The sequence below is a fragment of the Dasypus novemcinctus genome, chromosome 15, assembly GCF_030445035.2.
Source record: "Dasypus novemcinctus isolate mDasNov1 chromosome 15, mDasNov1.1.hap2, whole genome shotgun sequence".
NCBI lineage: Eukaryota > Metazoa > Chordata > Mammalia > Cingulata > Dasypodidae > Dasypus > Dasypus novemcinctus.
The window spans coordinates 93649928-93677291 of NC_080687.1; the positions used below are offsets into that span (position 1 = coordinate 93649928).

A 27364-nucleotide genomic window follows, 5' to 3' on the forward strand; every position below is an offset into this window, starting at 1 on the left:
TTTTCTTTTTTTACTGGGAGATCCTGAGGATCGAACCCGGGACCTCCATATGGTCAACGGGAGCTCCAATTGCTTGAGCCATAGCTGCTTCCCTGTTTGGGATTTTTTGTAATGATTTATATTGTACTTTTTATACCCTTTGTCTGAGGCTGGTCAAGTTGTTGGACTGATGTCTTCAAGTATCGATGTAGATTCCAGAGGAGAAAGGGTAAAGGAAACAAAAGAATTCGGGGTTGGGACAAGTCAGGGACAAGAAAAAGAAAGCCTTGCTGGTCTTTGGGAGTTATTTGTCCCATTGGATTTAGTTCCCTGGTGCTGACCAAGCCTGTGCCCTTTAAGCCCCCTGAGGAATTTAAAGAGGAGCACTGAGCAACTTCAGCCAGACAGAAAGTTTGCCATCTTTCTAGCCCATTAACTTAAGACAGAGCTTCCTGAGGATGGTTTGGAGCTCTGCGTTGGCTCTCTGACTATGTACCACCCGGAGTAACATACTAATGCCCTGCATAGCCCTGACATTAAGAAAGGCCGTTATTTTAAGGCCTCAGTTTTTCTATATGTATGTGACTGCTGTTTCCTTTGCCCAGTGTCTGGTGCCCGAATCCTCGGCGCACACCTGGGATGTTGGGGGGGGGGCTGTTTCATCAAATCTTTTTCTACTGTAAAGTGAGGTCCAAAAGTTCAAGTCTGAGTTCTACTCATGTCGGTTGCCTTGTCTTGGTGTGCAAAGGGTAGCAGCTGATGAGCAAGGTTTGTGCTGTGTAACAAAAGCACTGAATCTTTAAAGATCAAAATTCCCAGGGAACCAGGTATTGCAGCAACTTCTGGTAGATAATAATGTCAGTTGTTTTTGAGTTTTGTTTTAGACAGCCACCGAGAGTTGTGGGCCTTCTGCCTTCTTTGCAGAGAAGAATGGGTTTCCATTTTGTTCCCATAGGATTGCTTGTCTTCTTTTTGGGGATGGAAGAAATCCCCCAGGCTTGTTTCTAAATGGTCTTGTCTTCTTGGTAAATAAGATGTAGGTTACAGCTGTGGACTTATGTATTGAATCTTCATTTCTGCAGGTTTCTTATCCATCTGACCGGTTTGAATTTTCATGCAGAACAATCCTAGCTGTTTGTGCCACAGTAGAACTTTAATTACTTTGGAATTGTCTGGTAGAGCACTACTGTATGGTTTATAAATTTTGGTTAAATATCTCCCTAAGAATCTGCCCACTCTAATCCCAGCCCACAGAAGGGAGATGTTCAAGAACATGTACAGTTGGTCTGCTTATTTGCTTCCTTACCTAATTTTGCTCTGCCTTTTTCACCCCTGGCTGTCTTGCATGCAACAAGCACAGTAGATTTAACTTTGCATTGTTATATTAGGTCCACATGCACTGAGAAACTTTGGGTATAGATTACATGTTTCCTCTAAGATAATGCAGAGCATATAATTTTACAAACATTGAATAATCGGACCTTAAAATTCATGTTATATTTCAAAAGCATTAGTAAAATTGCTTTTGGTGTGCACGTGCTTGAGAGTAGAATCATATTTCTATCTTCAGGTGAGTAGAAAGAACATATTGGAGTGTGGATCTTGGGATTCTTTAAGGCAAGGACAGAGAAGTCATGGGAATTGGTGATTGTTGAAATTGCTAAACAGAGTTTTGTGATGTAATCCTAGGTAACAGAAGGAGAAAGAGACAAAAGGTACCATTAGGCATCTGTTTTAGACTTCATTTTCTATCTGTAATTGTTGGAATTTTGGTTTACATTTCTTTTTTCTGCCGTTTGTATACAGGTCATTTTTACTTCATTGTTCTTTGCTCATATCTCCTACTTTTAATACTACCACATTTTTAAGACCTATTCTTTTGCATTGAATCCTGTACTCTTTGATGGAATTTGATAATTAAATGGAGAAAAAGTATGTATCTGTCTCTGAATCCTGGAGATATTGTATAAGGGTATATGAAAAATGTGTGTCCTCTAAATTCTTGGACAGCCATATATAGTTGTTTTTGAGGTGTCTTATCAGATTTAATTTATGAATATAAATGTGTAAACATTAAACTGTAATGCAGGGCAAACCTTAAAGTGATCAAGAGAATGGTCACTTTGTGTTATTCAGTTATGAGGAATTTAACTCGTGATTAATCAACGGCTTTAGTTCAAATCTGTCTTCTACTACTTGGATCCTTGAAACTGAGTTATTTCTCAGTTTGGGAGTAATTTGAGGTAGAATGTTACATAGCTTCTGCCTAAAATATTTATTCATAGGCTTGTGAAATAGTAGATGACTCTCACATCTAATATGTGCAAATATATAGTGATATTATGAAAATCTCAGTGGCATCTAATTATATTGGGGTGTTTTCTTTTGTCTTTTTAAAAAAATATTACATTCAAAAAATATGAGGTCCCCATACACCCCCCTAATTACATTGTAAACCATCCAGTTATACCGTAAATCTTGTGGAGCAATATCCTCCACACAGATAGTGTTTGTGTGAGCTGCTTCTGTCCTCGAACAACCTTCCAAGCTGGTAACCAGGAGGAATTCAGACTATTGCACTTGTTCTTGAACAAAATACGATGTCCCCTTCACAGCAGCTGGGGTTGGGTATTACGGCCTTTTGTGTCTTTTTTATTCCTCATGAAAATCAAGTCAACAAAATAAAACGTATTTCTTCATGGGTGGGGTGAAGCGGCATGTGGACTCCTGTTGACTTGTGACCTTTGGGGAGAGGCCGCCGATCTCTTAACGTAAAATGCAGAGGTTCAGGATGCAGCAGACTTGTGGTAGAACTAGTGAGCCTCCTTCACTGCAATTGTTTTTCTCTCTGTAATACTTATAAACAGGATATTGTGCCAAAGAAATAAGCTTATATTCATAACCATATTACCAATTTAGGTTATGAAGGAAGTCAATTTGAATTTCAGAAAATTTTAAAAAGACGAATTTGAGCCCACACTTAGGATAGGCTCTGTCATATTTAGCCTCTTCTGAAGCAGCTTTAACAAAGGGACAAAGATGATTTGTCATTACTTCATCAGATCTGCTAAGTACGTACCTGGACACCCTTTATTTTTTTAAGGTACTTAGGATTTTTCCTTCTTTCTGTACTAACCAGAAGAAAAGACTTGTTATATAAAATAGTGAAAAGAAGACTGCTTTTCAAATTTTCACAGATTTCATATTTTTATACTTAAAAAAGTCTTACTGTATTTTTAGAATTTTTTTCTCTCATTTAAACAGTCACATGTAGAAATGACTAATTTTATAAATTCCACAATAGGAGAGCTACCTTGAATTTATGGGAAATATTCTAAATTGATTATTCTCTCTGAGAGTATACTATATATTCACCAGAGTGAAAGTCAGTAAATACTTGGTGGAGATCCTGATGGTGATGATGGTGGTAGAGGTGGTGATGGCGGTCATGATGGTGGTAGGGGTAGTGCTGGTGGTAGCGGTGGTGACACTGGTGGTAGTAGTGATGGTGGTGGTTGTGGAGGTGGAAGTGGTGATGGTGGTAGTGTTAGTGATGGTGTAGTGTTGGTGACACTGATGGTGGCAGCGATAGAGGTGGTGGTGGTGGTGGAGGTGGTGGTGGAGGTAGAGGAGGTGGAGGTGGTGGTGGTGGAGGTTGTTGTGGAGGTGATGATAGAGGTGATGATGGTGGTGATGGTGGTGGAGGTGGTTATATTGCTGCTACCTGGTTTCTTAACTGACAGTGTACCTCAGAGATGTTATCTTCAAATGCCAAATGGCTGCTTGGTGCCAGCAATCCCACTCCTGTCTTAATTAAGAAATGGGTTGAATTAGCCCAAGAGGGGGGAAAAAATCATTGTAAATGCAGTTAAAAAACACTTAAATTGGCAGTGGACTTGGTCCAGTGGTTAGGGCGTCCGTCTGCCACATGGGAGGTCCACTGTTCAAACCCCGGGCCTCCTTGACCCGTGTGGAGCTGGCCCATGCGCAGTGCTGATGTGCGCAAGGAGTGCCTGCCACGCAGGGGTGTCCCCCGTGCAGGGGAGCCCCACATGCAAGGAGTGCGCCCTGTAAGGAGAGCCACCCAGCGTGAAAGGAAGTGCAGCCTGCCCAGGAATGGCGCTGCACACACGGAGAGCTGACACAGCAAGATGATGTAACAAAAAGAAACACAGATTCCCGTGCTGCTGACAACAACAGAAGCGGACAAAGAAGATGCAGCAAATAGACACAGAGAACAGACAGCCAGGGTAGGGGGAGGGAAGGGGAGAGAAATAAATAAATAAATAAATCTTAAAAAAAAAAAACAACACTTAAATGCTTTCCACATTTTCTCACATGATAGAAATGTCACATTTGTGAAAAATGTTAATTTACTGCTGTTTATGTAGCCCATGTTTGAAGGATCTGAGCTTTTAATCTTTGCTTCTTGGTGTTCACAACAAAAGGTTATGTGTTTAGCATATATGCCACTGTGTTTCTTCCTGTTACTGAAACTGTGGCCAAGACCAATAAAAATGATGAAGCAAGACTTATTCCTATGTAGGAACAAACACTTTGAACCTGAGTTACACAGGAAAGCCTCACAAAATTTAAAATCTATTTTTAAGTTGTTGAAGAGGTTGTTGATGAGACTGGTGCAGAAAATCTACTTTAGGGAAACAGAATAACCCAGAGTAGCAAAACCTTTGCCAACCATAGAGGTGAACCGTTTGCAGACTCACTGTCATGGATCTTAAGACCTTAGTTTACAAGCTTCATCTCAGAGGTTCAAGGACAGACACTGCCAAAAAATGAAAGTTCTGTACGGCATCTGATCATATTGCTTCCAGAACTCTTGGTGCGTGGTTTTACTTTCTGAAGGTGACACGTAACAAGCCAGGATCTGATTTATTCCTTAGAAACCCCTATCTCTCCCAACCTACTAGGAGTGAATTATGAGGCACTGCCTGTAAAGAAGAAGGAAGTTCTTGAACAAAATGTTATCACTCCGTAAAAGGAATCTGTTTTGGCTCCTTTTTGTGGAGCCTGGCATCCTTTTTGGCTGCTAAACAATGTGCAGAAAGAGCCAGCTTCCTGATGGTCGTTAACCTGTCTCACCACATTCCTGGGGTCATTCCGAGAAATAATCTTTGATCTCAGAATATAGCTCTCTATTTCAGGGAATGGGGGAGGGCGCGTACTGCACCCTAGGGTGGCCTTAGAAATATCACAGGTCTTGTTTATTGTTTTTTTCATGAACTAAAAACCAATTTTCATTGTTCCCCCAAATTTTTAATTGTATCCCCAAGAAATGCACCCTCTTCTTGCACAGACCTTTCTGAAGAATGTCTCTATTGCAAGATAATGTTTCTTCTCTGTAGAAACTAAGATGATGGCCTTGCTGGGAAAAATGGGAGGAATTTTGTTCAGTTGAACACGAAACTTGTATCCCACATCCTTTTACAAAGATCTTTATCTAATTAAAAAGGACAATATGAATACACACATGTCTGAACTGGTATCCTGTAACTAGGTTGTACTTTGTGAAATGCCAGATCATAGGAATATACCAGGACATAGTGAACCATGTTGGAATTTGGAAGTGTTATCTTAAAATTTGAAAATACGTTTCATGGAAGGCTAGATTTGGAGGAGTCCTTGGGGTCCTCCAGCCCATTTGCAGGACCAACCGTGTATGGTTTAAATCCTGCCTTTTCTAGCAGACTGACTGCTCATTTGTATTAAAGGAAGAATCCATAGTCACTGGCCCTTGAATAATTTTTAATACATTTATAAATTATTTTGCCTATAAAATTATGTCCTTTGCATTGTTAATTTTTGGGTTTTATTAAGCATGAATGAGTTTATAATTGGATATTTCTTATCAGATTCCATTCCTTTTAGGATAGCCCATACTTGGCAAGACTTCCAAAGAGGATTTTTCCATTATACACATCACCTGACCACTGAGGCTGTTTTAGAACAGTGTTTGTCTTGAGGAAAAAAAGAAAAAAACAGAGACACAAAAGGGACATTATGGCTTTGATAACTAGAACACGGTCAGAATTTACTGGTTTTGTTTTCAGTTCTGCTTCTGAACATAGAATTTTTAAGATCTGTGTGCTCTCTGAAAACGGGGTAAATATGTACTCCTAGTTCATGGTGTAGATTTCCTGTTTATAGTAGTTTCCAAAGCATATTCTATAAACCCAAAAAGAAGTAGCTGCAAATTATATTTATTTTTCTGACTAGGCAGATAAAAGCCCTTTAAAACACTGCCATTTCATCTATTAACAACATATTCTCTCTAAGAGCATTGAAGTTTATCAAGTCTTATGACAAGTGTTGTAGCTGAGAAAAAGGGAAGAAAAAAAGAATATACCCATGTGACAGGAGGTGCAGATGCCCCCTCTCGCCGCCCCGGTTGTCTGTTCTCTGTGTCTATTTGCTGCGTCGTCTTCTTTGTCTGCTTCTGTTGTTGTCAGCAGCACGGGAATCTGTGTTTCTTTTTGTTGCGTCATCTTGCTGTGTCAGCTCTACATGTGTGCAGCACCATTCCTGGGCAGGCTGCACTTTCTTTTGTGCTGGGCGGCTCTCCTTACGGGGTGCACTCCTTGCATGTGGGGCTCCCCTATGCGGGGACACCCCTACGTGCCAGGGCACTCCTTGCGCGCATCAGTGCTGCGCGTGGGCCAGCTCCACACGGGTCATGGAGGCCCGGGGTTTGAACCGCAGACCTCCCATTTGGTAGGCATTGCCCTAACCACTGGGCCAAGTCCACTTCCCCCTCATCACTTCTTAATAGCTAAACATCACCCTTTCATTTCTGGGCCCTTCATCAACCTTTTACTTTAGGTGGGAAATAGGAAACCGATTTATCTCTAGGTCACACTAATAGAAACTAGTGAGATGTATTTTTATGGCTCTCATAGTTTGCTAAGCACTTAGACCCTTATCTTGTTTAAACTAAGCTCCATTGCATTCCATGTGCCTTAAAGCAGTTTCGTTATCATGAACACAGTTAGTCTGGAATTTTCCAGGAAGCTGGTCTAAGCCTTCAAGCTTTCATCTTTGTGATTCTTACAGTTTCTACTGTTTCTATAGTTGGCTCTCGATCCTATAAATTTGTGCCTTTTCTCCCTTTATTCATTTTTTAACTTGTTTGTATATGTGTTTTAAATCAGCTTTTGATTTTATTGACCAACTGTATTGGTTCTTTATTTCCTATTTCATTAATTTCAGTTCTTATTTATCATATTTCCTCCCTTTTGTTTTCCTACAGGTTTACTCTGACTTCTATAATTTTGGATATTTAGCTAATTAATTTAATTTAAAGTCCTTTTTCTTTTCTTATTGGCGCACTTAAGGCCATGGATTTCCCTGTACATAGTGCTATAGCTGACTCCTGAAAGTTTTATGTTGTGTTTTTTAATCACCCCTAAATCACCTTCTTTATCCTAAGAGTTTCAAATTTCTATAGAGTAGTTTAAGTTAACTTTTAAAATTGATGTTTAATTTAATTTAATTGCATTCCAAAAACATTTTCTGTTTGATATTGATTCTGTAGCTTGTTTGAGATTTGATTCATGGCCTATGTATAATTGGTTTTTTATATATTCCATATAAAGAATATGTGCTCTCTAGGTGTTGCATGCCAGGTTCTATGTAAACCAATAAAATATAACTTTAATTTTGTGCTTCAGTCTACTCTAACACATTTTATGTCAACCTGATACATAACCAAGTTACTAAGAGAGATGTATTTAGCAAAAAAAGATGTGTGTGGATATGTTGGGTTTTCCCTACAATGCCATCAATTTTTATTTTTACTTGTTGTTTACAAGTTCATTTCTAAGTTGCAAAGATTATTTTCCCTTCCCCATTTTTTAGAATTTCCTGGATTCCCCCATTCAATCTTGGCTGCCACAACCAGCCAGACAGAAAGCATGAGGACCTTCTTTTTCTTGCATCTGTAGTGGAAACCTTTTAGCAGCAGACATGAACTGCTCCAGGGCTGTAAGAGATGCATTCCATCAGTTTTTAATGTATGTATTCTAAGGTCAAGTTCTAGGCCAAATATTTAGAGCTAAGTTCAGAATTGTACCTCTCTCTGGCAAAATGCTTAAGTAAACCCTGAAAGAAGATACAAAAAGCATTAGTAAGCAAAGAATCTGCCTTATATGTAGGTTAGTACAAGTCAACATGATTTGACTAAAATCAAGACAGAAGACACCACAGAACTAAAATGTATAAAGAATAACAATATATAAGTTTAAAGAGGAGTGCTTGGAATTAAAACTTCTGTGAACTTTGTCATTTGGGGGGAAATAGTAGTCATGTATTTTGCTTTGAGAACTTTGTCCTTTATAAGTCAGCTATTCATGTTAGCAATTTATGGGTAAATGTTCAAAATATAGAAATGCGGGGAGCGGGGTAGCTCAGTGGTTGGGCACCTGCTTCGCATATATGAGGTCCTGGGTTCAATCCCTGCTACCTCCTAAAATAAAACAAAAAAGCGAAATGTAATGACCAGCTACCAAAATGGAGGACAGCAAAATTCAGAGAAAATAAAACGTCAAAGATGTGTAAAAAAAGGCCAGAAAAAAGCAAAGACAATCTTGGTAAACAACATTTAAAATAAGAAGGAAAAAATAAATGCACCTATATAAGCAATCACAACAAAGTACACGGATTAAAGTCACTTATTACAAGAGAGAAGTGATCAGAATAACTTTTTCAAAAAAACTTACCTAAATTCTATTGGAAACAACTTACTTTGAAACGTAGAAAATAAAGGGTGGAAAAAGATACATAAGACCAAAAGTTCCCAAAGGGGACCAAGATGTGAGTATTCATTTTGTACAAAAAAGACAGTCAAAAAACCCTTTACTCGTCTTAAGTGCCCAGCACAGTGCCTTATGTATAATAGGTTTCCAAGACAAGTTCATTAAGTTGTTAAATCAAGTTTTGTGGCATGATGTGCTGTCACACTAACTGCAATATAGATTTAAAAGAATGACAAAAGATCTAGTATTTGAATAAAGTAAGTGGATTTTTACTGCATATATTGATAAATGCTATTGATGTATAAAAATATCAGAGCCGTTAAAGAACTGAGTTATTATTGGCCATCAAGTTACGTGATAGAAGTTCTGTGGAGGCTTACTTCCTTAGAAGGATAAGTAGGAGAAAGAGGTCATACGTAGACTCATGTTCGTGCATGTCAATCTGTACTATATATTCAAATATTCCTAAGATAGACGGAGAGGTACACTTCCTCAAATGATAAATAATAATATTCATCTTCATTTTCACTATAAGTTTTTTTAAAATTTATTTGGTGGCCCTAGGTAAAAAAATAAAATAGATCCTGAGCAGCTTGTGCTCATTTAAGATGGAATCAATGCCCTCCCCCTTAAATGAACTTTTTATTTTGCAATAATTTACTTTTATAGTCCAGTTGCCAAAATAATGCAAACCCCATACAGAGATCTCCAACATACACCACCACCCCTTTCTTTATTTTGTGGGGAAAAAATGTTTAAATAAAAATATATTTTTTCCTGACTTTGGTGGGATGGGAGTGGATGAGAATGTCGGTAATGTTGGCATGCCTTTCTGGAAACAGGAAGCTTGAATCCTGTCTCCCTGGAAGATAGCTCTAAAAAGAAGGAGGATTGCCTCCAGCTCCAGTGAATCTCTTTCCTGGCCAGTTAGGAATGGTTTTCCTGTATGCCTGGAGCAATATTTTGCATAGTGGTATTTTTCAGGACATTATAAGGATCTTAATATTTAAAACTTCAAACCTATGTTGTTTCCTCTGAAGGCTTGGCAAATCAATATTCCTGTTGGTATTGGATATTTAGCTGTGTTGGGATATCCAAAACTTCCTTGATTCTGAACACTCAGCACCATTTTAGAAGGAAGGGCATAATAAATATTGCAGAGGAAATTTAAAGTAATGGCTTGTAGAACACAATATAGACCATGTCATTTTAGAATTGAAACATTCTTGGAAGAAAGAGAGCAAGTTATCAATACCCGTACTTTGAACTATCACTATAGACAGTCGTAGTAGTGCTTGCTGACCATTCGAGATGTAAAAAAAAAAAAAAAAAGAATATTTTAAGCAATGGTTTATTTATATAAGAAGAGACTAAGAGGCTTTTACTGTGGGAAACCAGTTCTGTTGCAGTAGTCCAAATATGGTACAGGTATGCACAGCAAAAATGCAGCAGTTTGCCTGAAGTCTGAGTTACTGTTCTTGCTTTTCTAGTAGTTCTCTTTTGTAAAATCAGTGCTTTACCTTCCCAAGACATTGCTCTGATGTGAGTAGGTGTGAAACTGATTGGTTCAGAGTTTAAGAACTGGTTCGGGATTCATCTGAAATGGTGGTTCGGTGTTTCTAGTTTTGAAACATTTAAAAATTTCAAATGATTGTTAAACTCAAGTTTTGGGTAGCATAATGGCTTTCAAAGTTAGATTTAATTGGGACACTCAGATTTGCTGCACACCCATAATCTCACAAGTGTTTTTGTCTTAAAAATCATGTAAGGGAAGTGGACTCGGCTCAACGGATGGAGCATCCACCTACCACATGGGAGGTCTATGGTTCAAACCCAGGGCCTCCTCAGCCCGTGTGGAGCTGGCCCATGCGCAGTGCTGATGCACGGGGAGTGCCGTGCCACGCAGGGGTGTTCCCCGCATAGGGCAGCCCCACGTGCAAGGAGTGCACCCCGTAAGGAGAGCCGCCCAGCGGGAAGGGAAGTCCAGCCTGCCCAGGAGTGGCAGCAAGATGACGCAGCAAGAAAGGGAACACAGATTCCCAGGCCGCTGACAAGAATAGAGGCAGACACAGAAGAACACACAGAGAATGGACACAGAGAGCAGACAACTGGGGGGGGGAAGAGAAATAAATTAAAAAATAAATCTTTAAAAAAAAATCATGTAAGCTAATATTGTTAGTTGTACAACTGAACATCAAAATAGTCCCTATTCGATTTTAGCATTTGACCAGAATATCACTCAGGCAACCCAAAGCCAAGCTTTTGTGGTGGTGGTGAATTGTTTTAGACCTATAATGAGGGTTGGTGATGAAGAGGAAGTACTCAGACATTAGGGGAAACAAGGGTGAGACATTTTTGCCTTGGTGGATTTTTCAGAATGGAACCAGCAGGAAAAAGGAAATGGTTCTCCCTGGATATTGTGAGCATCCGTGTGTGTGTGTGTGTGTGTGTGTGTGTGTGTGTGTGTGTGAGGACAATTTACAGCCAGGCATCCCATGCAAAACAAAACAAGTTGCCTTAAATGAGAGGCAATCAGGGTATGCATAAAATAACAAACACAGAATTAGATCAGGGATCCTGTGAAAAAGGAAGCTTACTTGGCTAAAGTAAAATAACTGCTATTTACTCTAGGTCAACTGCCAGGACAGACAGTAGTCTTGCTTGCCTGGCAGAGGTGCTGTGGGCTAGCTGCAGTGTTCACAGCCTGAAGCCCGTCCGGCTTTCTTGGTGGCCTCCCGGTGCACGCCTGGGACGTGGCCTTCATGCAGATGTCACAGCATTACTTCTGCTGCGCTTGAAAACCAAGTAATACATAGAGCTGGCGACCAGAGACAGTGAATTGCAGAACCCTGGTGTTTTAGAGAAGATAGGGGGGAAAAGGTCACTCGGGTGATTGTATATTCTAGTCTTGGTTATCCAGATCGGAAGTAGATACTTGGTTTGTTTTGGCCTCTTTCTAGTTTGGCAAGCCTCTGGATCATCATCTTTCTTTTTTAATTGGCGTTATGGTTTCAGTGAATAGAACCCTTTTTTAAAAGTAGCTGAAGTTTCACAACTAAGAAAGAAAAAATAAATGAGGTCAGGCTTAGCATACATGAAGTTTTAGGTCACATGTTTGTTTTTGTCTCCCCTTTTTTTTTTGGTCACCTTTCTACTGCTTCACTACATTATTGGTTGGGTGTGGTTTGATCTTTATGTATGAATTTAGTGTCGGGCTAAGTGCTTTTGCATCTGTAATCTTATATTTCGTATTAGGTAGGTATTATATTATTTTCTGTATTTTGTGGATGACAAAACCAGAGAGATGAACTTGACTTGCCTAAAGTCTTACAGGAGATTCATGGCAAAGCTGGGATTTGAACCCAGGTCTTCTGTTTCCACAGTGGGTAACACCAAGCTCCCAGTCAAGGCGGTGAATCTGTTACAGAAATCTTTCTATGAATTATTTTCTGTTAAGTGAGTTCTTTGTCCCAACTATTAAGTGATACCATACGTCTTAAAAAAGAGAGACATTCCAGGGGATTAAAAATAAAACAAACCCACAAAAACACGTTGCCCGCTATTACATAGTGATCACCTGTAAGAATATAGTGTCTTTTTTTTCTTTTTTAATTTTGCTTTTAGATGTGACCAATCAGCTACATTGAAAGAGAAATGCCTCTGGTCTTATCGATAGGCTATGGCCTTCTTTTTAAACCAATCAGGTGTTATCTAGCCTTATTTTTAAACTTTTTTTCCCACAAAGGACCTGCTTCTAGTGCAGGCGGGGCAGAAGAGTGTCTTGAGGCCCCAGGCACTTACTTGCTTGAGAAAAAAAATTGCTGCCAGATGAGTGGTTTCAAAAAGCTAAGACTGCTGATGTGGTCTTCAGTGGGGAGAGGATTACGGGAATGCCGTTTCTCCTCTGTTTTATAAATATTTGCTGGAGAGTTAATGGGTTTTTGTGTGCATGTGTATTTCCCTTTTCTATTGGGGAAATTACAAGTAATACAGGAACATCCTGTGATAACACATGTGAAGCAGAGGCTGGCGGAAGCGAGGGGTGGCCTGGAAGAATTGTGCCCCAGGTCCACAGCTTGCTGCATTATGTTTAAATTCTTGGCGTGGCCAAGTCGTGAAGCGCCAGGTGATTGACGGCAGTGCAAATAGAGGAGTGCTTGGGGTACAGAAAGGAGATGGGCCCTTCAATCAGGGCCTGTCAGCCAAGGAAGCATTCATCCCCATCAGAGACTGTGCAGGCTCAAGTTTTATTTTCAAGTAGGGCACTCCCTGGAAGAATTTCAATGAGAATAATCCCACGGGTGCTCAAATACTCAAGCATCTGATTGAGCCCAATCTTCTTCTTTGCTTTGCTTAAAATGGTATAATAAATGACTCTCCTCGTTCAGAATCTGCTCATTTGGTTAGAGGGCGCATTATGGGAGTGACACTGGAAATAGTTTAACTCTGAGTTTCCAAGCAAAGAATCTCTGGAAAGGAGGCTTATTTTTTTTTAGGAGGTACTAGAGATTGAACCCAGGACCTCATATGTCTGCTGAAGCAGGCACTCAACCACTGAGCTACATCTGCTCCCCTAATTTTGGTTTTTTTTTTGGAAAGGAGTCTTAACTATATTTATTAATCCTGCAGTAAAGGGAACATAGAAATTTTCAGAAATACTCATCTTTGTTTCCATGATTGCCTCCTCAAAGGTAAGTTTAAAATATCATCTCAAATATAAAGATCCCTCGTTAACATGTTTAATTACTGATCCTCACCTTATGAAAGTACATGTTGGTAAATATTTTATGCCCATAAATTTCATTTCAGACTGTTTACCTGATGAGTCAGGTATGTTGCCTTTTAATAAACTGAGTCCTCTTTTCCAAAGGTAGTGACTGAGGGGCCTTTTATTGGGGATGGAAAGAAAGTTCTCTCCATGGAGTAGCAGGAGGGGCCCCTCATCCAGACAGAACAGCCCCACGGGGCACCTGTGGGTGAGAGAGGATGGTGGAAGGTGGAGTAGGAGGCGAGAGACCGGAGAGGGTGAAAGTTAGGTCCCCCTTGCCCTACCTGCAGAGCCAGGAGAGCGTGCCCTCGGGGATCCTCCAGTGCCTGGAGGCTGCTGACGCCCATGTGCCCCCCCGTCTCTGCTGGACCCTCTCGTCCTCCTGCCCATTCTGGAAATAACTTCCCCTGTACATCTGGGCCACGCAGGGAAGATGTGGCCATGACTTTCCAGCTGAAGCCCAGTTCCAGGCCTGGGCGCCTCTGCAGGGAGGAGGTTAGGGATGGCAGGGGCCTGTCCAGGTGGGAAAGGTTCTTTCCACAGCACGACACCTGCCCTTTCTGAGCCCGTCAGGCAGATTCCCTGGTAAACCAGATTCCAGCCCCCTCATATTTGGGGGAGGAGAATTTTTAACCAAAATGTAATGCATATACAGAAAGTGCTCAGAGGGTAAGTATCCCTTTCAGTGATTTTCACAAATAGAAGTGCCCATGTAACCTGCTGTCAGACCAGGTTTATTCTTTCCTTAAGGCATGTTTTCCTGATTATAAAGGTAATATACACTTCTTGGCATTTGGAAAATGCAGCAAAATATAATAAAGTAAAAGTCTCTTGTACCTCATCCCAAAAATGACCCCTGATAAATTTCTGGTGTGTTTCCAGTCTATCTGTGAGTTCCTTCCCCTAACATGTATGAATCTATGCATCCCCATAAATACACGCACACAGGGACGCAAATTCCTCTGAAGCTTTATGCTTGTTTGCACATAAACACAGAAGTTTTAAATTGTTGCATTTCCTTGATATACAGATGATGAGATATTTCACTGCTCATTGGTTCATCAGCAGAATGATGGGGAAAGAAAGTCAGGGAAACTGAAAACCACCTGTCTTCTTACTTGATAGCAGTGGGGAAAAGGGGGGAGGAGTGGGGAGTGTGATTGGCTCCAGCAGATGGTCACCCGCCTTCCACATGGGGGGTTCCAGGTTTGGTTCTCAGTGCCGCCTAAAGAAGACAAGCTGATGCAATGAGCAGACAGAATGAGCAGGGAGTGGATGTAGTTCAAACGGTAGGGCACTCGCCTCCCACATGGGAGGTCCCTGGCTTGGTTCCCAGTGCTTCTAAAAAGAAAATGAGCAGACAGTGGGCAGACACAACAAGCAGAGACAATGAGCAGACAGATGAAGGAGCCATCTCGAGGTGGGAGGAGAAAAAGGGGGAGGGGTTGAAATAAATGGTTGACAAAAGAATAAGGGTTGTACATGGGTTTCATTTATCTGATATCTTCTTGCACTTAGTAAACTAAATTGGTAATAGAAAGTTACCAATAAAAGTAAAAGGTAAAAGAAATTTCTGGGCAGAGCAGCGGCGGAGGTGTGAAGCTAAACTCCTCCTAGTCTCCAGCTTTATTTTGTTGGAAGGCCAACTTGTCTTCCTTTTTTTAATTAGCCCTCGTGCACACACGGAGCCAGGCTTTCACCCTAGTGGCTCTTGCTTTAACACATGGCGATGGAGACCACAGCTTTGGAAATCAGCCGGGTGGTTTTGTGAGTTGCAGCAGAATGAGTTTCCCGCCCTGCTAAGGTGGATAAAACGATGCTTTGGTTCTCACTGAGCTGCCTGCTCATGTTGCCAGGAAGGGAGCATTTGTCACCAGCTTCTCGTCACCACTGGTGGTGCAAACTTGTGCTGTCAGTCTCCCCTCGGCTGGCCAAGGGCTCAGCTTCTGGAGGGGTTTGATGGGTGACGGGATTGCTTGTGTTGGGAAAAGTGTTTCCCTCAGAATTATCTATGCCTTTGTTTAAATTTTAAAAATTTAGTAACATTTATAAAAAATAACATTTGCCATTTTAACCTTTTTTTTTTTTAAGATTTATTTTTTATTTCTTTCTCTCCCCTTTCCCCTCCCCCCCCGCCCCCCCAGTGTCTGCTCTCTGTGTCCATTCTCTGTGTGTTCTTCTGTGTCTGCTTCTGTCCTTATCAGCGGCACGGGAATCTGTGTTTCTTTTTGTTGTGTCATCTTGCTGCGTCAGCTCTCTGTGTGGGCAGCACCATTCCTGGGCAGGCTGCACTTTCTTTCGCTCTGGGTGGCTCTCCTTACGGGGCGCACTCCTTGTGCGTGGGGCTCCCCTCTGCAGGGGACACCCCTGCGTGGCAGGGAACTCCTTGCGCGCATCAGCACTGCACATGGGCCAGCTGCACAAGGGGGTCAAGGAGGCCCGGGGTTTGAACCGCGGACCTCCCATGTGGTAGACGGACCCCCTAACCACTGTGCCAAGTCCACTTCCCTTAACCATTTTTAAGTGCACAATTCTGTGGCATCAATTATATTGACAATGTGCTACCGTCACCTCCGTCCATTACCAACATTCTTTCATCACCCCAAATGGAAACTCTGGACCCATTAAGCAGGAAATCCCCATTCCGCTTCTCCCAAGCTCCTGGTCACCTCTAATCTACTTTCTTTTTTTAAAGACTTATTTATTTTCCCCCCTTCCTCTCCTCCTGCCCTGCTGTTTTTGCTATCTGTGTTGTCTTCTCATTTTCTCTCCTCTAGGATTCAATCCTAGAGACCTCTGATGGGGAGAAAGGTTCCCTGTCAATTAAACCACCTCAATTCCTGATTTCTGCTGTGCTTAGTCTTGACTCTCCCCTTGTCTCTCTTTTGATGCATCATCATCTCGCTGCATGACTCATTTGCATGGGCACTGGCTCATCACGCGGGCAAGAAGGCACTGGCTCACCATGCAGGCACTCATGCGGGCACTGGCTTGCCATGCGGGCGTGCTTTCTTTTACTTCTTTTTCACCAGGAGGCCTCAGGGATCAAACCCAGGTCCTCCCATATGGTAGGTGGAAGCTCTATCACTTGAGCCACATTCGCTTCCCTAATCTACTTTCTGTCTCTGAATTTGCTAGTTCTAGATATTTCTCAAACAATATTTGTCCTTTCAGGTTGGGCTTATTTCACTCAACATGATGTCTTTAGGGTTCACCCCTGTTGCCACATGTATCTGGACTTCTTTCCTTTCATGAATAATATTCCATCATGCATATGGACCATATTTTGTTTATCTCTTTGCCCATTGATGGATACTTGGGTGGCTTCCACCTTTTGGCTGTTGTGGATAATGCTGCTGTGAACATTGGTGTGTAAGTATCTGAGTTCCTGCTTTCAATTCTTTTGGGCATTTATGTAGAAATGAGATTGATGGATCATATGGTCATTCTATGTTTAACTTTTTTTTTTTTTAAACTTTTCATTTTCAAATAATTTCAAACTTACAGTACAGTTGCAAAAATAGTGCAAACCTCCTACAGAGAACTCAAGCCTACCCAACTTCCCCAGATACCCAGATCCACCAATTTTGATAGTTTGCCACTTTGGCTGTATCACTCTCTCGTCAGTCTCTTTCATTCTTTCTCTCTCTCTCTCTGTGTGCTTTCTGAACATCTGAGAGCAGGTTGTACATGCCACACTCCTTGACACATAATACTTCAATGTATATTTTCTACAAACAAGGGTATTCACTTACATAATCACTTTAAGTGTAGTTATCAAGTTCAAGAAATTTGACATTAAAGCTTTATATCAAATTTATTTATGTCCCTGTAATGTACCTTTGAGCCTTTACTCCTTCTTTCTTAGATCCCATGCAGTATCATGCATTGCATTTAAGTGTGATTATGTCTTTAGTTTCTCATTTTTAAAAAAATTGTAGAGATTTAAAACGTAAATCTTCCCATCCCAGTATCTCTCAAGCACACTGTTCAGTGGGATTAATCCCATTCCCAATATTGCAGGACGCCTACTACCATCCTTTACTAGAACTTTCTCTTCACTCCAAACAGAAACCTTACACTTATTTTGCATTAACTCTCATTGCCCCTCCCTCTCCACACCCTGATAACCTGAACTCTACTTTCTGACCCTATAAGTTTGCTTATTCCCTGATATTTTCACTGTTGTTACCATGAGGTTTAAATTTTTTTTAAATACTTTTTTTTTAAAGATTTATTTTTTTCTCTCCTCTCCCCTCCTCCCCACAGTTGTCTGCTCTCTGTGTCCATTTGCTGTGTATTCTTCTGTGACCCCTTCTATCCTCATCATTGGCACCGGGAATCTGTGTCTCTTTTTGTTGAGTCATCTTGTCGTGTCAGCTTTCCGTGTGTGCAGTGCCATTCCTGGGCAGGCTGCATTTTCGCACTGGGTGGCTCTCCTTACGGGGCATGCTCCTTGCGCATGGGGCTCCCCTACACGGGAGACACCCATGTGGCAGGGCACTCCTTGCGCGCATCAGCACTGCGCATGGGCCAGCTCCACACGGGTCAAGGAGGCCCGGGTTTTGAACCGTGGACCTCCCATGTGGTAGGCAGGACGCCCTATTCATTGGGCCAAGTCTGCTTCCTCATCTTTATTTCTTGATGTGGTTTCATTCAGTTGTCTAGTGTCTTTTGCTTTCAACCCATAAGAACTCTCTTTAGCGTTTCTCATTGGGCTGCTTTAGTGGTGATGCAGTCTTCCAGCTTTTGTTTATCTGAGAAGGTCTTAATTCCGCCCTCATTTTTGAAAGACTGTTTTGCAGGATACTGAATTCTTGATTAGCAATTTTATTTTTTGTTTTCAGGATGTTAAATATGTCTTCCCACTGCCCTCTTTCCTCTATGAGATGAGAAATTAGCACTTAGTCTTATTGAGGCTCCCTTGTATATGACACATTGCTTCTGTCTCCTGGCTTTCAGAGCTCTCTCTTTATCTTTGATATTGATTATAACATGGCACGGAGTGAGTCTCCTTGGGTTTATCCTGGTGGAGTTCATTGAGCATCTTGGATGTGTATATTCATGTCTTTTGGTACATTTGGGAAGGTTTTAGCCAATATTTCTTTGAATGTTCTCCTTTCCCCTTTCTGTCTTGATGGTGTCCCACAGGCTCCTCAGACTCTCTTCACTTTTCTTCCTCCTTTCTTCTTCCTGCTTCTCAGACTGGATGATTTTATTTGTCTTATCTTCTAGTTCACTGATTCTGTCTTCTGCCAGCTCCAGTCTGCTGCTGAACCCCTCTAGGGAATTAAAATTTCTGGCAGTGTGGTCTTTAGTTCTGTGTGGTTCCTTTTTTAAATTTAAATTTCTTTATTGATGTTCTCTTCTTGTTCATCTATTATTTTCCTGATTTCCTTTCTTTCTTTGCCCGTGTTTTCCTTGCGCTCTTTGAATGTATTTAGGACCTTTTTTTTTTTTTAAAGATTTATTTATTTAATCCCCCCCCCCCCCGTTGTCTGTTCTCTGTGTCTATTTGCTGCATCTTGTTTCTTTGTCCGCTTCTGTTGTCAGCGGCACGGGAAGTGTGGGCAGCACCATTCCTGGGCAGGCTGCACTTTCTTCCGCACTGGGTGGCTCTCCTTACGGGGCGCACTCCTTGCACGTGGGGCTCCCCTACATAGGGGACACCCCTGCGTGGCAGGGCACTCCTTGCGCGCATCAGCACTGTGCATGGGCCAGCTCCACACGGGTCAAGGAGGCCCGGGGTTTGAACTGCGGACCTCCCATGTGGTAGACGGACGCCCTAACCACTGGGCCAAGTCCGTTTCCCTAGGACCATTTTATAAAACCTTTGTCTGGAATGTCCCAGAACTGATCCTTCTCATTGATGGCTCCTAATGCTTTAATCGTCTCCATTACTTGGGCATCACTTCCTGTTTGTATGTTTTGTAATCTTTTGTTGAAACACGAACATTTTGATATTTTAATGTGTTATCACTGTAATTTAGACTCTGAGGCATCTGTTCCTTACGCTTGTATCCAGCTAGTTTCATGACAGAGCTTTTCTTGAACGCCAGGAACTCTCAATAAAAACAAGAAAGAAATAAAGAAAATACCTTTCCCAGTTTTTGCGGATTGCCCTGTGAGCCTGCTCTCCTTCAGGGCTTACCTGTACAATGAGTTAGGAGAATAGCCCCAGGCCAAAGCATGGGACCTTCCTGAGTCTGGAGGCCCCAGGAATTCCCCCGCTTACAGGAATATGCATGTCCCCTCTCCTGTAGGAAACAATTTCAGTGTTACTGTGGCCTACAGCCAGCGGTCCCTTGCTCCAGGCAGTGTGAGTTGACTGCTCTCCGACAGCTTTCTGTAGAAGAGCTCAGGGCAACGTCTAGCACAGCAAGACCCTCAGGCCTCCACCAGAAAAACTGGGCCAGAGATACGTGTTCGCCCGTGTGTGCATGATTACTCTGCTCCGTTCGGAATCGGGACCAGGTTTCTGCCCTGGGAGCCTGAGCAGCCAGGGCAACTTGAGATCCTAACCACTTTTTTTTTTTTTTTTTTTTTTAAGATTTATTTTATTTCATCCCCCCTCGTTGCTTGTGTGTTTGTTCGTTATGTGCTCATCTTCCTTTTCAGGAGGTACTGGAAACCAAACCCAGGACCTCCCATGTGGAAGGGAGGAATCTAAGCACTTTAGCCACCTCCACTCCCTGCTTTCTTGTAGCTCTCATTATGTTTTCCTCCTTGTGTTTCTTGTTACATCATGTTGTTGCATTAGCTGTGCCAACCAGCTCACTGTCTTGCTTGTCTTCTTCAGGATGCACCAGGAACCAAACCCCGGACCTCCCATGTGGTAGGTGGGAGCTCAACCGTTTGAGCCACATCCGCTTACCTCTAACCACTTTTAAGTGGCTTTTTTCTTGATTTGGTGCTTGCCCCATTGTAGTCTTTTGTTTTCTGGAGTTCTGAGAAAGAACTTTCTACCAGTTCTTGCTGGTTGTTCAACGCTTCCATAGGGGGATGGAGCCCCAAAGTGTCCTCCCTGGCCATCTTGATCCAAGGAAGCCCCTACATTTAGGTTCTTGAAGAACTGCCAAACTGTTTTCCACAGCAGCTGCACCATTTTATGTTCCTATGCCCTTTAAAAATATACAGGTATATTTGCTTTTATATATATATGTACACTTGTGATTTGACTTGTTAGATACATAGAAAACTCATTGGACTTTCGTATTTGTAAAACATTTTCTCAGATCACTCCTTTCCCCTTCCTTGTAAAAAAAAAAGCATACTCACTCTGCGTGAAGCGGCCTGTATTTTCACGTGTGTTTTTGTTGTATTGTCTTTGCAGTCGAAATCAGCTGTCGGCCCTGCCTGCCTACCTGTGTGGTCTGCCTCTCAAAGTCTTAATCGCAAGTAACAACAAACTTGGATCGCTGCCTGAAGAGATAGGTCAGCTCAAACAGTTAATGGAATTGGTATGTTCCTGACTCTCAAGATGTTATTTTTTGTTTGTTTACTGGTCAGGTCGCAATATAGAGAGAATGATTCTGTGCTACGGTTGGCCCAGGAGGAGCGTTAGTTGTTGGAGGGCAGTTCTTGACGAGGGTGTTAAGCAGGGCGGGTAACAGCATTGTTTTTGCCAAGACAGAGGTAGGCCTGAAATAGTTCACAGGTTATCTTACTGTAAGGAGATTATTTTTTTCAGGTGATATATGTTTTTGATAAATTATGGATAAACTGACAAAAGTAAGCTACAAATAAGCCAGTTGGCCACACGTTATGAAGTCAGGAGAGCGGAGGAGCAGATGCCTCTGATTTTGTAAGGACTTTAGAAAGCATTGCCCCAAGTGGATGTAACCTTGAAGTGTGACCAAAGCCCTGGGATTAAAGGAAGAACAAGTTAGAAATGGGCAGAGATGGGTGTCAGGTGTGCCTGAGGCTGAGTACTTCAGCCTTCAGGGCTTCCACTTTTAACCTAATTCCTCGTCCTTTCTGAACTGGGAGAGAACAGATTCTTTCCAGGCTCTCTTGAGCTAAGATGGGTCTGAGGAGGCAACGATCAGCATCATGCTAACACATCATAGTCACATTTGTTCACCAAGCAAATCTTTCTTCAGCACTGACTGTGTCAGGCCCAGAGCTCAGTGCTGGGATTACGGCGATGCAAAGGGCCTGCCTTCAAGTAGAGTCCAGTCTAGGGCATTGAAGGCAAAGCGGTTTCTCTTCTGTGCCAACTCCAGTCAGTTTCTTAGGGACCGCCTGGGACACTGTGGCAAGAGGGACTCTGGGCCCCGGATGGAGAGTGCTGTGATCGGTTAGTCATGTCTGCCATGGGAACTGGCTAGGAGGGTGACAGCACGTTTGTCACCTTTACCAACTTTGACTTTAGTGTGGAAACAGGTCATTGCTGTATGAAGACATTCAAGTATGAAAGTGTCTTCTTCAGGATTTATTTGAGAGGAATAACTGAAACCCATTAAAACCAGCTTACACCAAAGTAGAGATTGATTGTAAGGGTGCAGAGGTCTGTCTCACCATGCTCAGTATCAGGAAATTTCATCAGGCCTCACGAGAGACCAGAACAAAACCCTGGAAAGCTGGCAAGAACAGAGGCAGCAGTTTGTTTTGTGGCTCAGCTTTCTCTGCTTCTCCGTGCAATGGTCGAGGTGGCCTGGCCCAAGTTTAAATGTCGTCCCAGCTGACAGATGCTACAGTGGCCCCTGTCATCTCTAAGCCTGGCTTGGAGTCAGGCCTGAGTCCAGTGTCTTCATCCACGTTGCCCAACACGGCTGCTGAGGACAGCGGTTCTGAGAGAAGATGGATGTTAACTTAGCAGACACCCCCAAAGGTCTCTGATCCAAGTACGCTCACGAAGTGGGGAACAATTGATTAAGGCTTGGGGTTAGGAAAGTTTGGAAGGGGAGAGATGTTGCAGGACTGTCTCTTCTTCTGCTCTTTTCTTGGTCAGTTCTCAGCCCAGTTGGATAGCACTTCCTCCTCCAAGCTTTCCCCTGCCCCCCAAGTCTGAGTTAGCAGTCCCCAAGGCAGGCACTCCATACTTAGCTCTGCAATCAGTAGTTATATGCTTCTTTCAGGGGGTCTGAGAAACCACACAGTCTTTGGATTCAGTCTGGCAAACACAATACAAATAAGAAGTTGATTTTTTCCACACCTCTTGGGTTCCTACTCCATGGGAGGTGCACCGATGAGGTCAGTCGTCTGGTGGCCAGCCTGTGTTTCTGTCCCAGCCTGCCCCCCATCAGCTGTGCTGCTGCTCCTCGTTAGGAGGTGGCACACGTGCCCAAGCCTGGAGTACCCCACACCAGACCAGGGGTTCCCCAGATAACCCTCGTTGGCTGCAGAGCTGGCAGGTGTCAGAAGCCAAACAGCCTGTCTCCAGCTCCAGGATGCCGTGCTCCTGTGTGATCCCAGGGGCACCCCGAGCTTTCCCAGGCACCCCGTCCTGAACCCAGCTCTCCCGAGGGTGCTCTGCGTCTTAGGCTCGGCACCGTTGTCACCCAGTCCTTGTGCTTTTGTCCACTAGCAGTAAGTGCTGCTTCCTCTGGCCTAGAATATTTGAGGCCGTGGGGTTTTTTACAAGGCGTCTAGTCCAACCTTTTCACATCTTACAAATGAAGAAACCCAAGGCAGAGAGACAGTGAGCAAGGCCTGAAAGGGCTCCTGGAGTAGCTAAGTTGTAAACTTAAAGTGGAATGCCCACCCGCTGGCCAGGAGAAATAAAAGCAACAAAGACAATTTTAAACATAGCCACATTCTTTAAAAAGTGGAAAGAATCAAGTGTAATTAATTTTAATGATATATTTTTTCTTACCCAATATTATCCCCCCCTTTTTTTTTGTACGAAGTCTTTGAAATCCTGTGTGTATTACGCTCACAGCACACGACAGTTTGGACTGGACACACTTCACGCGCTCATAGGCACTGTGACGAGGGGCCGACCAGTCTGTGGCCTGCATTCAGTCCACCCTGTGTCCCCTGCTCATGAGCAAGCATGGTATTTGTAAAAAGCATTTTATTTCTGCAGTTGGTGAAAATTTAACAAGTTACCACTATTTAACCGCAAGGGGTGACTGGCCTGGCTTAGGGCCAGAGGCTATAAAAAGGGTATTTTCCATGCATTCTTTTTGCTTAAAATAGTGCTGTTACTCTCGGTAACCATGCCCGGTTATTTTTAGCTGCCAGTCGGGGACTGGGCCGTGGAGAGCCTGAGGTAGTCCTCACGTGGCGCCGGGAGCTTGGGTTTTGCAGTAACATGGTAACGGCATTGGGTGAGGATGTGGGCCTCTCGAGCACGCGGACCACCGAAAGCCGCCCAAGCACAGATAAAACCTCCCAGCTCATCGGGCTTTGAGCATTTTTTTGTCAACTCTTTTGGAAGACGTAATTATTTGATTTTCACTTCAGACCACAGTATCTGAAATTGAGCTGTTAGTTCTCTTTCATAAGTGTCTGAGCATTTCAGAGTCAACGTCCACTGTAAAAACACACAGCCGTGGCCGTGGGCACGAAAGCGGCTGTCCTTTCTAAGTTTTGAGAGCACTTTGAGTTGAAAGCAATATCTTACCTTTTTAATACATCACAGTCATCCAGGAGCCTTAGGACATAAGGCATTCCCAATGTCTTCCACTGGGCCAGCCATTTGAGATCAAGCAGGATATACCGAAAGAGGCTATTTGTTGACTCATGGGGAAGCCGTGGAGGAAGCAGTTCTGAACCGTCCTCTTGAGTCAACAGGAGAGGCCAGGCTTTAGTTCCATATCATGGCAGGTGCAGGAGAATTTCTGGAATCTCAGCTCTATGCAGCTGGCCCCTTTAGGTCATTTCTGGTGGCAATGACCTTCACCTCTTTGAGTTACTCCCAAGAGCTATTGCTGTATGTATACGTTGCTTTCCAAGTTTCTGTGTCTGTGTTTGTGTATCTGTGTGTCCTACAAGGGGAAGAGGTAAAGCTCTAATAGAATCTGAACACCTATTATGTGCCACACACTCTACTAGGTGCATGACATGCATGATTTCATAGAATCTCTCAAATAACCCAGTAAGATAGGTGTCATAGCTACAATTTTACAGACAAGTTTGAGTGACAGAATTGCTTCTGCAAAGCCAGGGGGTTCAAGTGGTGGTGGAGTTGGACAAAACCAGGTTTGGCTGACTTCAGAGCTCATACTCTCACACCTGTGTCCTCAGGTAGATTGGAAGCTCCTCTTGGAGAGGGCTGTGACTTCTTTCTTTTGTGTGTCCTGGTTCGATTTGCAGTGGTTTCCCACTAAAATTTCAGGACATGAACAGCTGACAGCAGAGGGGAGACTATTACACAAAAAGGGCTTGGCACAAATGGGCCTCCATGACCTGGATGTTTCTGCCAGCAGGAGGGCTAAGGAACTCCTCTTGAGTTGACTGATTATTGACTCATTAAAACAATGTGAAAGTACAGAGGGGGAAACAGAGAGAGATTGAGGGGTGAGCAATTTTCTTGTTACTAATAATGATTGAAGTGATGACTGCACAACTCTGTGATTATAGCATATTCCATTGATTGTACACCTTGGAGGAATTGTATGCTTTATTAATATGTATCAATAAAATTGATTTTTTAAAAAACACACGTTAATGGTGGAGTGGGTAAAACTCAGTGGTTCAGCATGTGCTTCTTGTATACGAGGTCCTGGGTTCAATCCCTGGTACCTCCTAAAATTTTTTTTAATGTAATGTAATCATGGTTCTTTTACTATCAAATCATGCCTGAAGGATGCAGTATAGAAAATAATTGGGAAGAGATGTATGGATGCCACATGTAATTAACAATAGACAGGTGTGGAGGCAAACGCATTAAGAGCATAATAAAACTGAGCTCCTTTTAGGGACGTTTGCCAGAGATGGAGGAGTCCTCTCTCTGGTCCTGTGTGTAAGCAGATGTGCTGGCGTAAACACAGTGCCATTGATTGAGAACCTTGCTTTTTCAGCCAAAAAGCACACAAGGCCTGATTCAAGTAATTACTGATTGGAAGGTCCATTTCCTGGCCCTAATAAGACATACCATGTTTAATTCTCTTTTCCTGAAATATGCATTTATAAGGAGAGTTTGAATTCGAGGATTCAATACATATGATGTATTGAGCAACGGCTGAGGAAAATCCCTTCTTCATTATTTTTACTGTTAGCATTCCAAGCCCTGAGGGTGGGTATAATGGAGACATAAATTCAAGTGTCTGCCATTCTCTCTCTTCCAGCTCTGTGTCTGGAGATGCCTCGTGCCTCTCTGGTTTCTGGAAAACCATAGCTTCTTCAAGGCCACTTGCGCTGGCTTCCAGTCTGCCTTCCTTAGGAAATGGAGCAGGCTTCAGGTGGAAGGTGTTTTGATGTGTGTGGTGGGGGAAGGGCGCAGGGGAGGAATTAGAGTTTTACATTGGAAAAGGTTCAGGGGTCGCTTGTAAATGTTTCCAGTTTAAATGAACATATTGCTGTATATTTTTAATGTTATGACCATAGACATTGAGGCCTTTTATTATACGAAAATTGACATCACTCCTTTGTCAGTTATGTGTCTGTCTTTCAGGCAAAGTCTCTTTGTTATTGCTGACATGGCAAATGGATATCCCTGATACTAGAAGGAACCTAAAATTATTTATCTTCTTTTTACATAAGCACAGAGAGAGTAAGCTATTTACCTAAAGTTACACAATGCTTAATAAAAAATGACATTTCCAAAAAAGGTCATCGTCACCTGATGGGATGCTGAGATGTTAATAGCTTGCATTTCCTGTGAGAAAGTTTGCATTTCCTTCAGTTAACTTAAGAGCCAGCTCTATTACAAAAATCTGACATAAGAAATGGTATCACCACACTAAGTTTTTGGGAAGTCTGCATCAGAGCAGTTAGTTTGTGCGTATGCCACATGTAATTCTGCAGCTAGAACTCTTCTAGGATCATTTTAATATACAGTATTTATGTTGGTCTTTAGTAGAGAGCACCCTTTAAAAACGTTTTTGTCTTTTTAAAAATATGGTTTGCTGGCGGAAAGCATTACTTAACAATTATTCCTGAACCTCCTTGGATATTTTAAATAATTGTCATTTTTACATTCTGAAGGTACATGAGTCACTAGGGCTTAGGAACAAGATATTACAAACCACCGACATGCGTTTAACACTCCCAGAGACTTCTTTTTTTTGTCTAGGAGGGCTATGATAAAGTAAGAATCTCCACTTTTAAAATTTTTCTTTGTGTTACTTAAAAGGATGATGGAAATAGTAGAGGATAAGTATATTTTAAGCACAGCATTCCCTATCGATTTTGTTTTTAATCTAAATGACAGAATGGGACTGGCTGGGCCATAGCAAAAACTTGAGCTTGAGTATTTACATTATCTTAATTAGATTGAGTTCTATATCTAAAAGAATAAGTCAATATTTAGGACAGATGCTTATATGATTCTTTTTTGACTTATATGTATATTTGTAATACTATAACACGAAGTGTATAATTTGATTTCACTGAAGCTTAGAATAATTATTCTCCAAGACATAGTTTAGGGCTAATAGAAAAGTCATAAGGAATTCATCTGAGCATTTCAGAAGCGACTAAACACAATCTGGAATTTATAACCTGGTCAGTTCTCACTCAGTGCTGAAATATGAGACATGAGTAAAATTTACTTTGAAAATGTATTTCCCTAAATCTTATTTCCTTTAAATGAACTTCAAAAGGAGCCATATACCTTAGCTTAGGCTTAATTTGGACAGGTACTTTCTAGAGAACTAGACCATTCTAGAATTACTGCTTTTACATTTTCAAAACTGAAGTATTCCCCAAACACCAAGACTATTAACCTTTATTTCCTCAT

General features: G+C 42.1%; 1 protein-coding gene and 1 pseudogene across 4 annotated transcripts in view; one reads left to right on the forward strand and one right to left on the reverse strand.

Moving 5' to 3' along the window:
* LRCH1 (leucine rich repeats and calponin homology domain containing 1) overlaps window positions 1-27364 on the forward strand; it is a 212148-nt gene that overhangs the window by 110975 nt on the left and 73809 nt on the right. For all 4 annotated transcript variants that reach the window (XM_058276670.2, XM_058276672.2, XM_058276671.2 and 1 more), the window contains exon 3: window positions 20849-20975. In XM_058276670.2, the coding sequence (XP_058132653.1) occupies window positions 20849-20975 (127 nt within the window). The remainder of the gene's footprint in view (window positions 1-20848; window positions 20976-27364) is intronic.
* Window positions 7856-7990, reverse strand: LOC111759674 (small nucleolar RNA SNORA31; annotated as a pseudogene).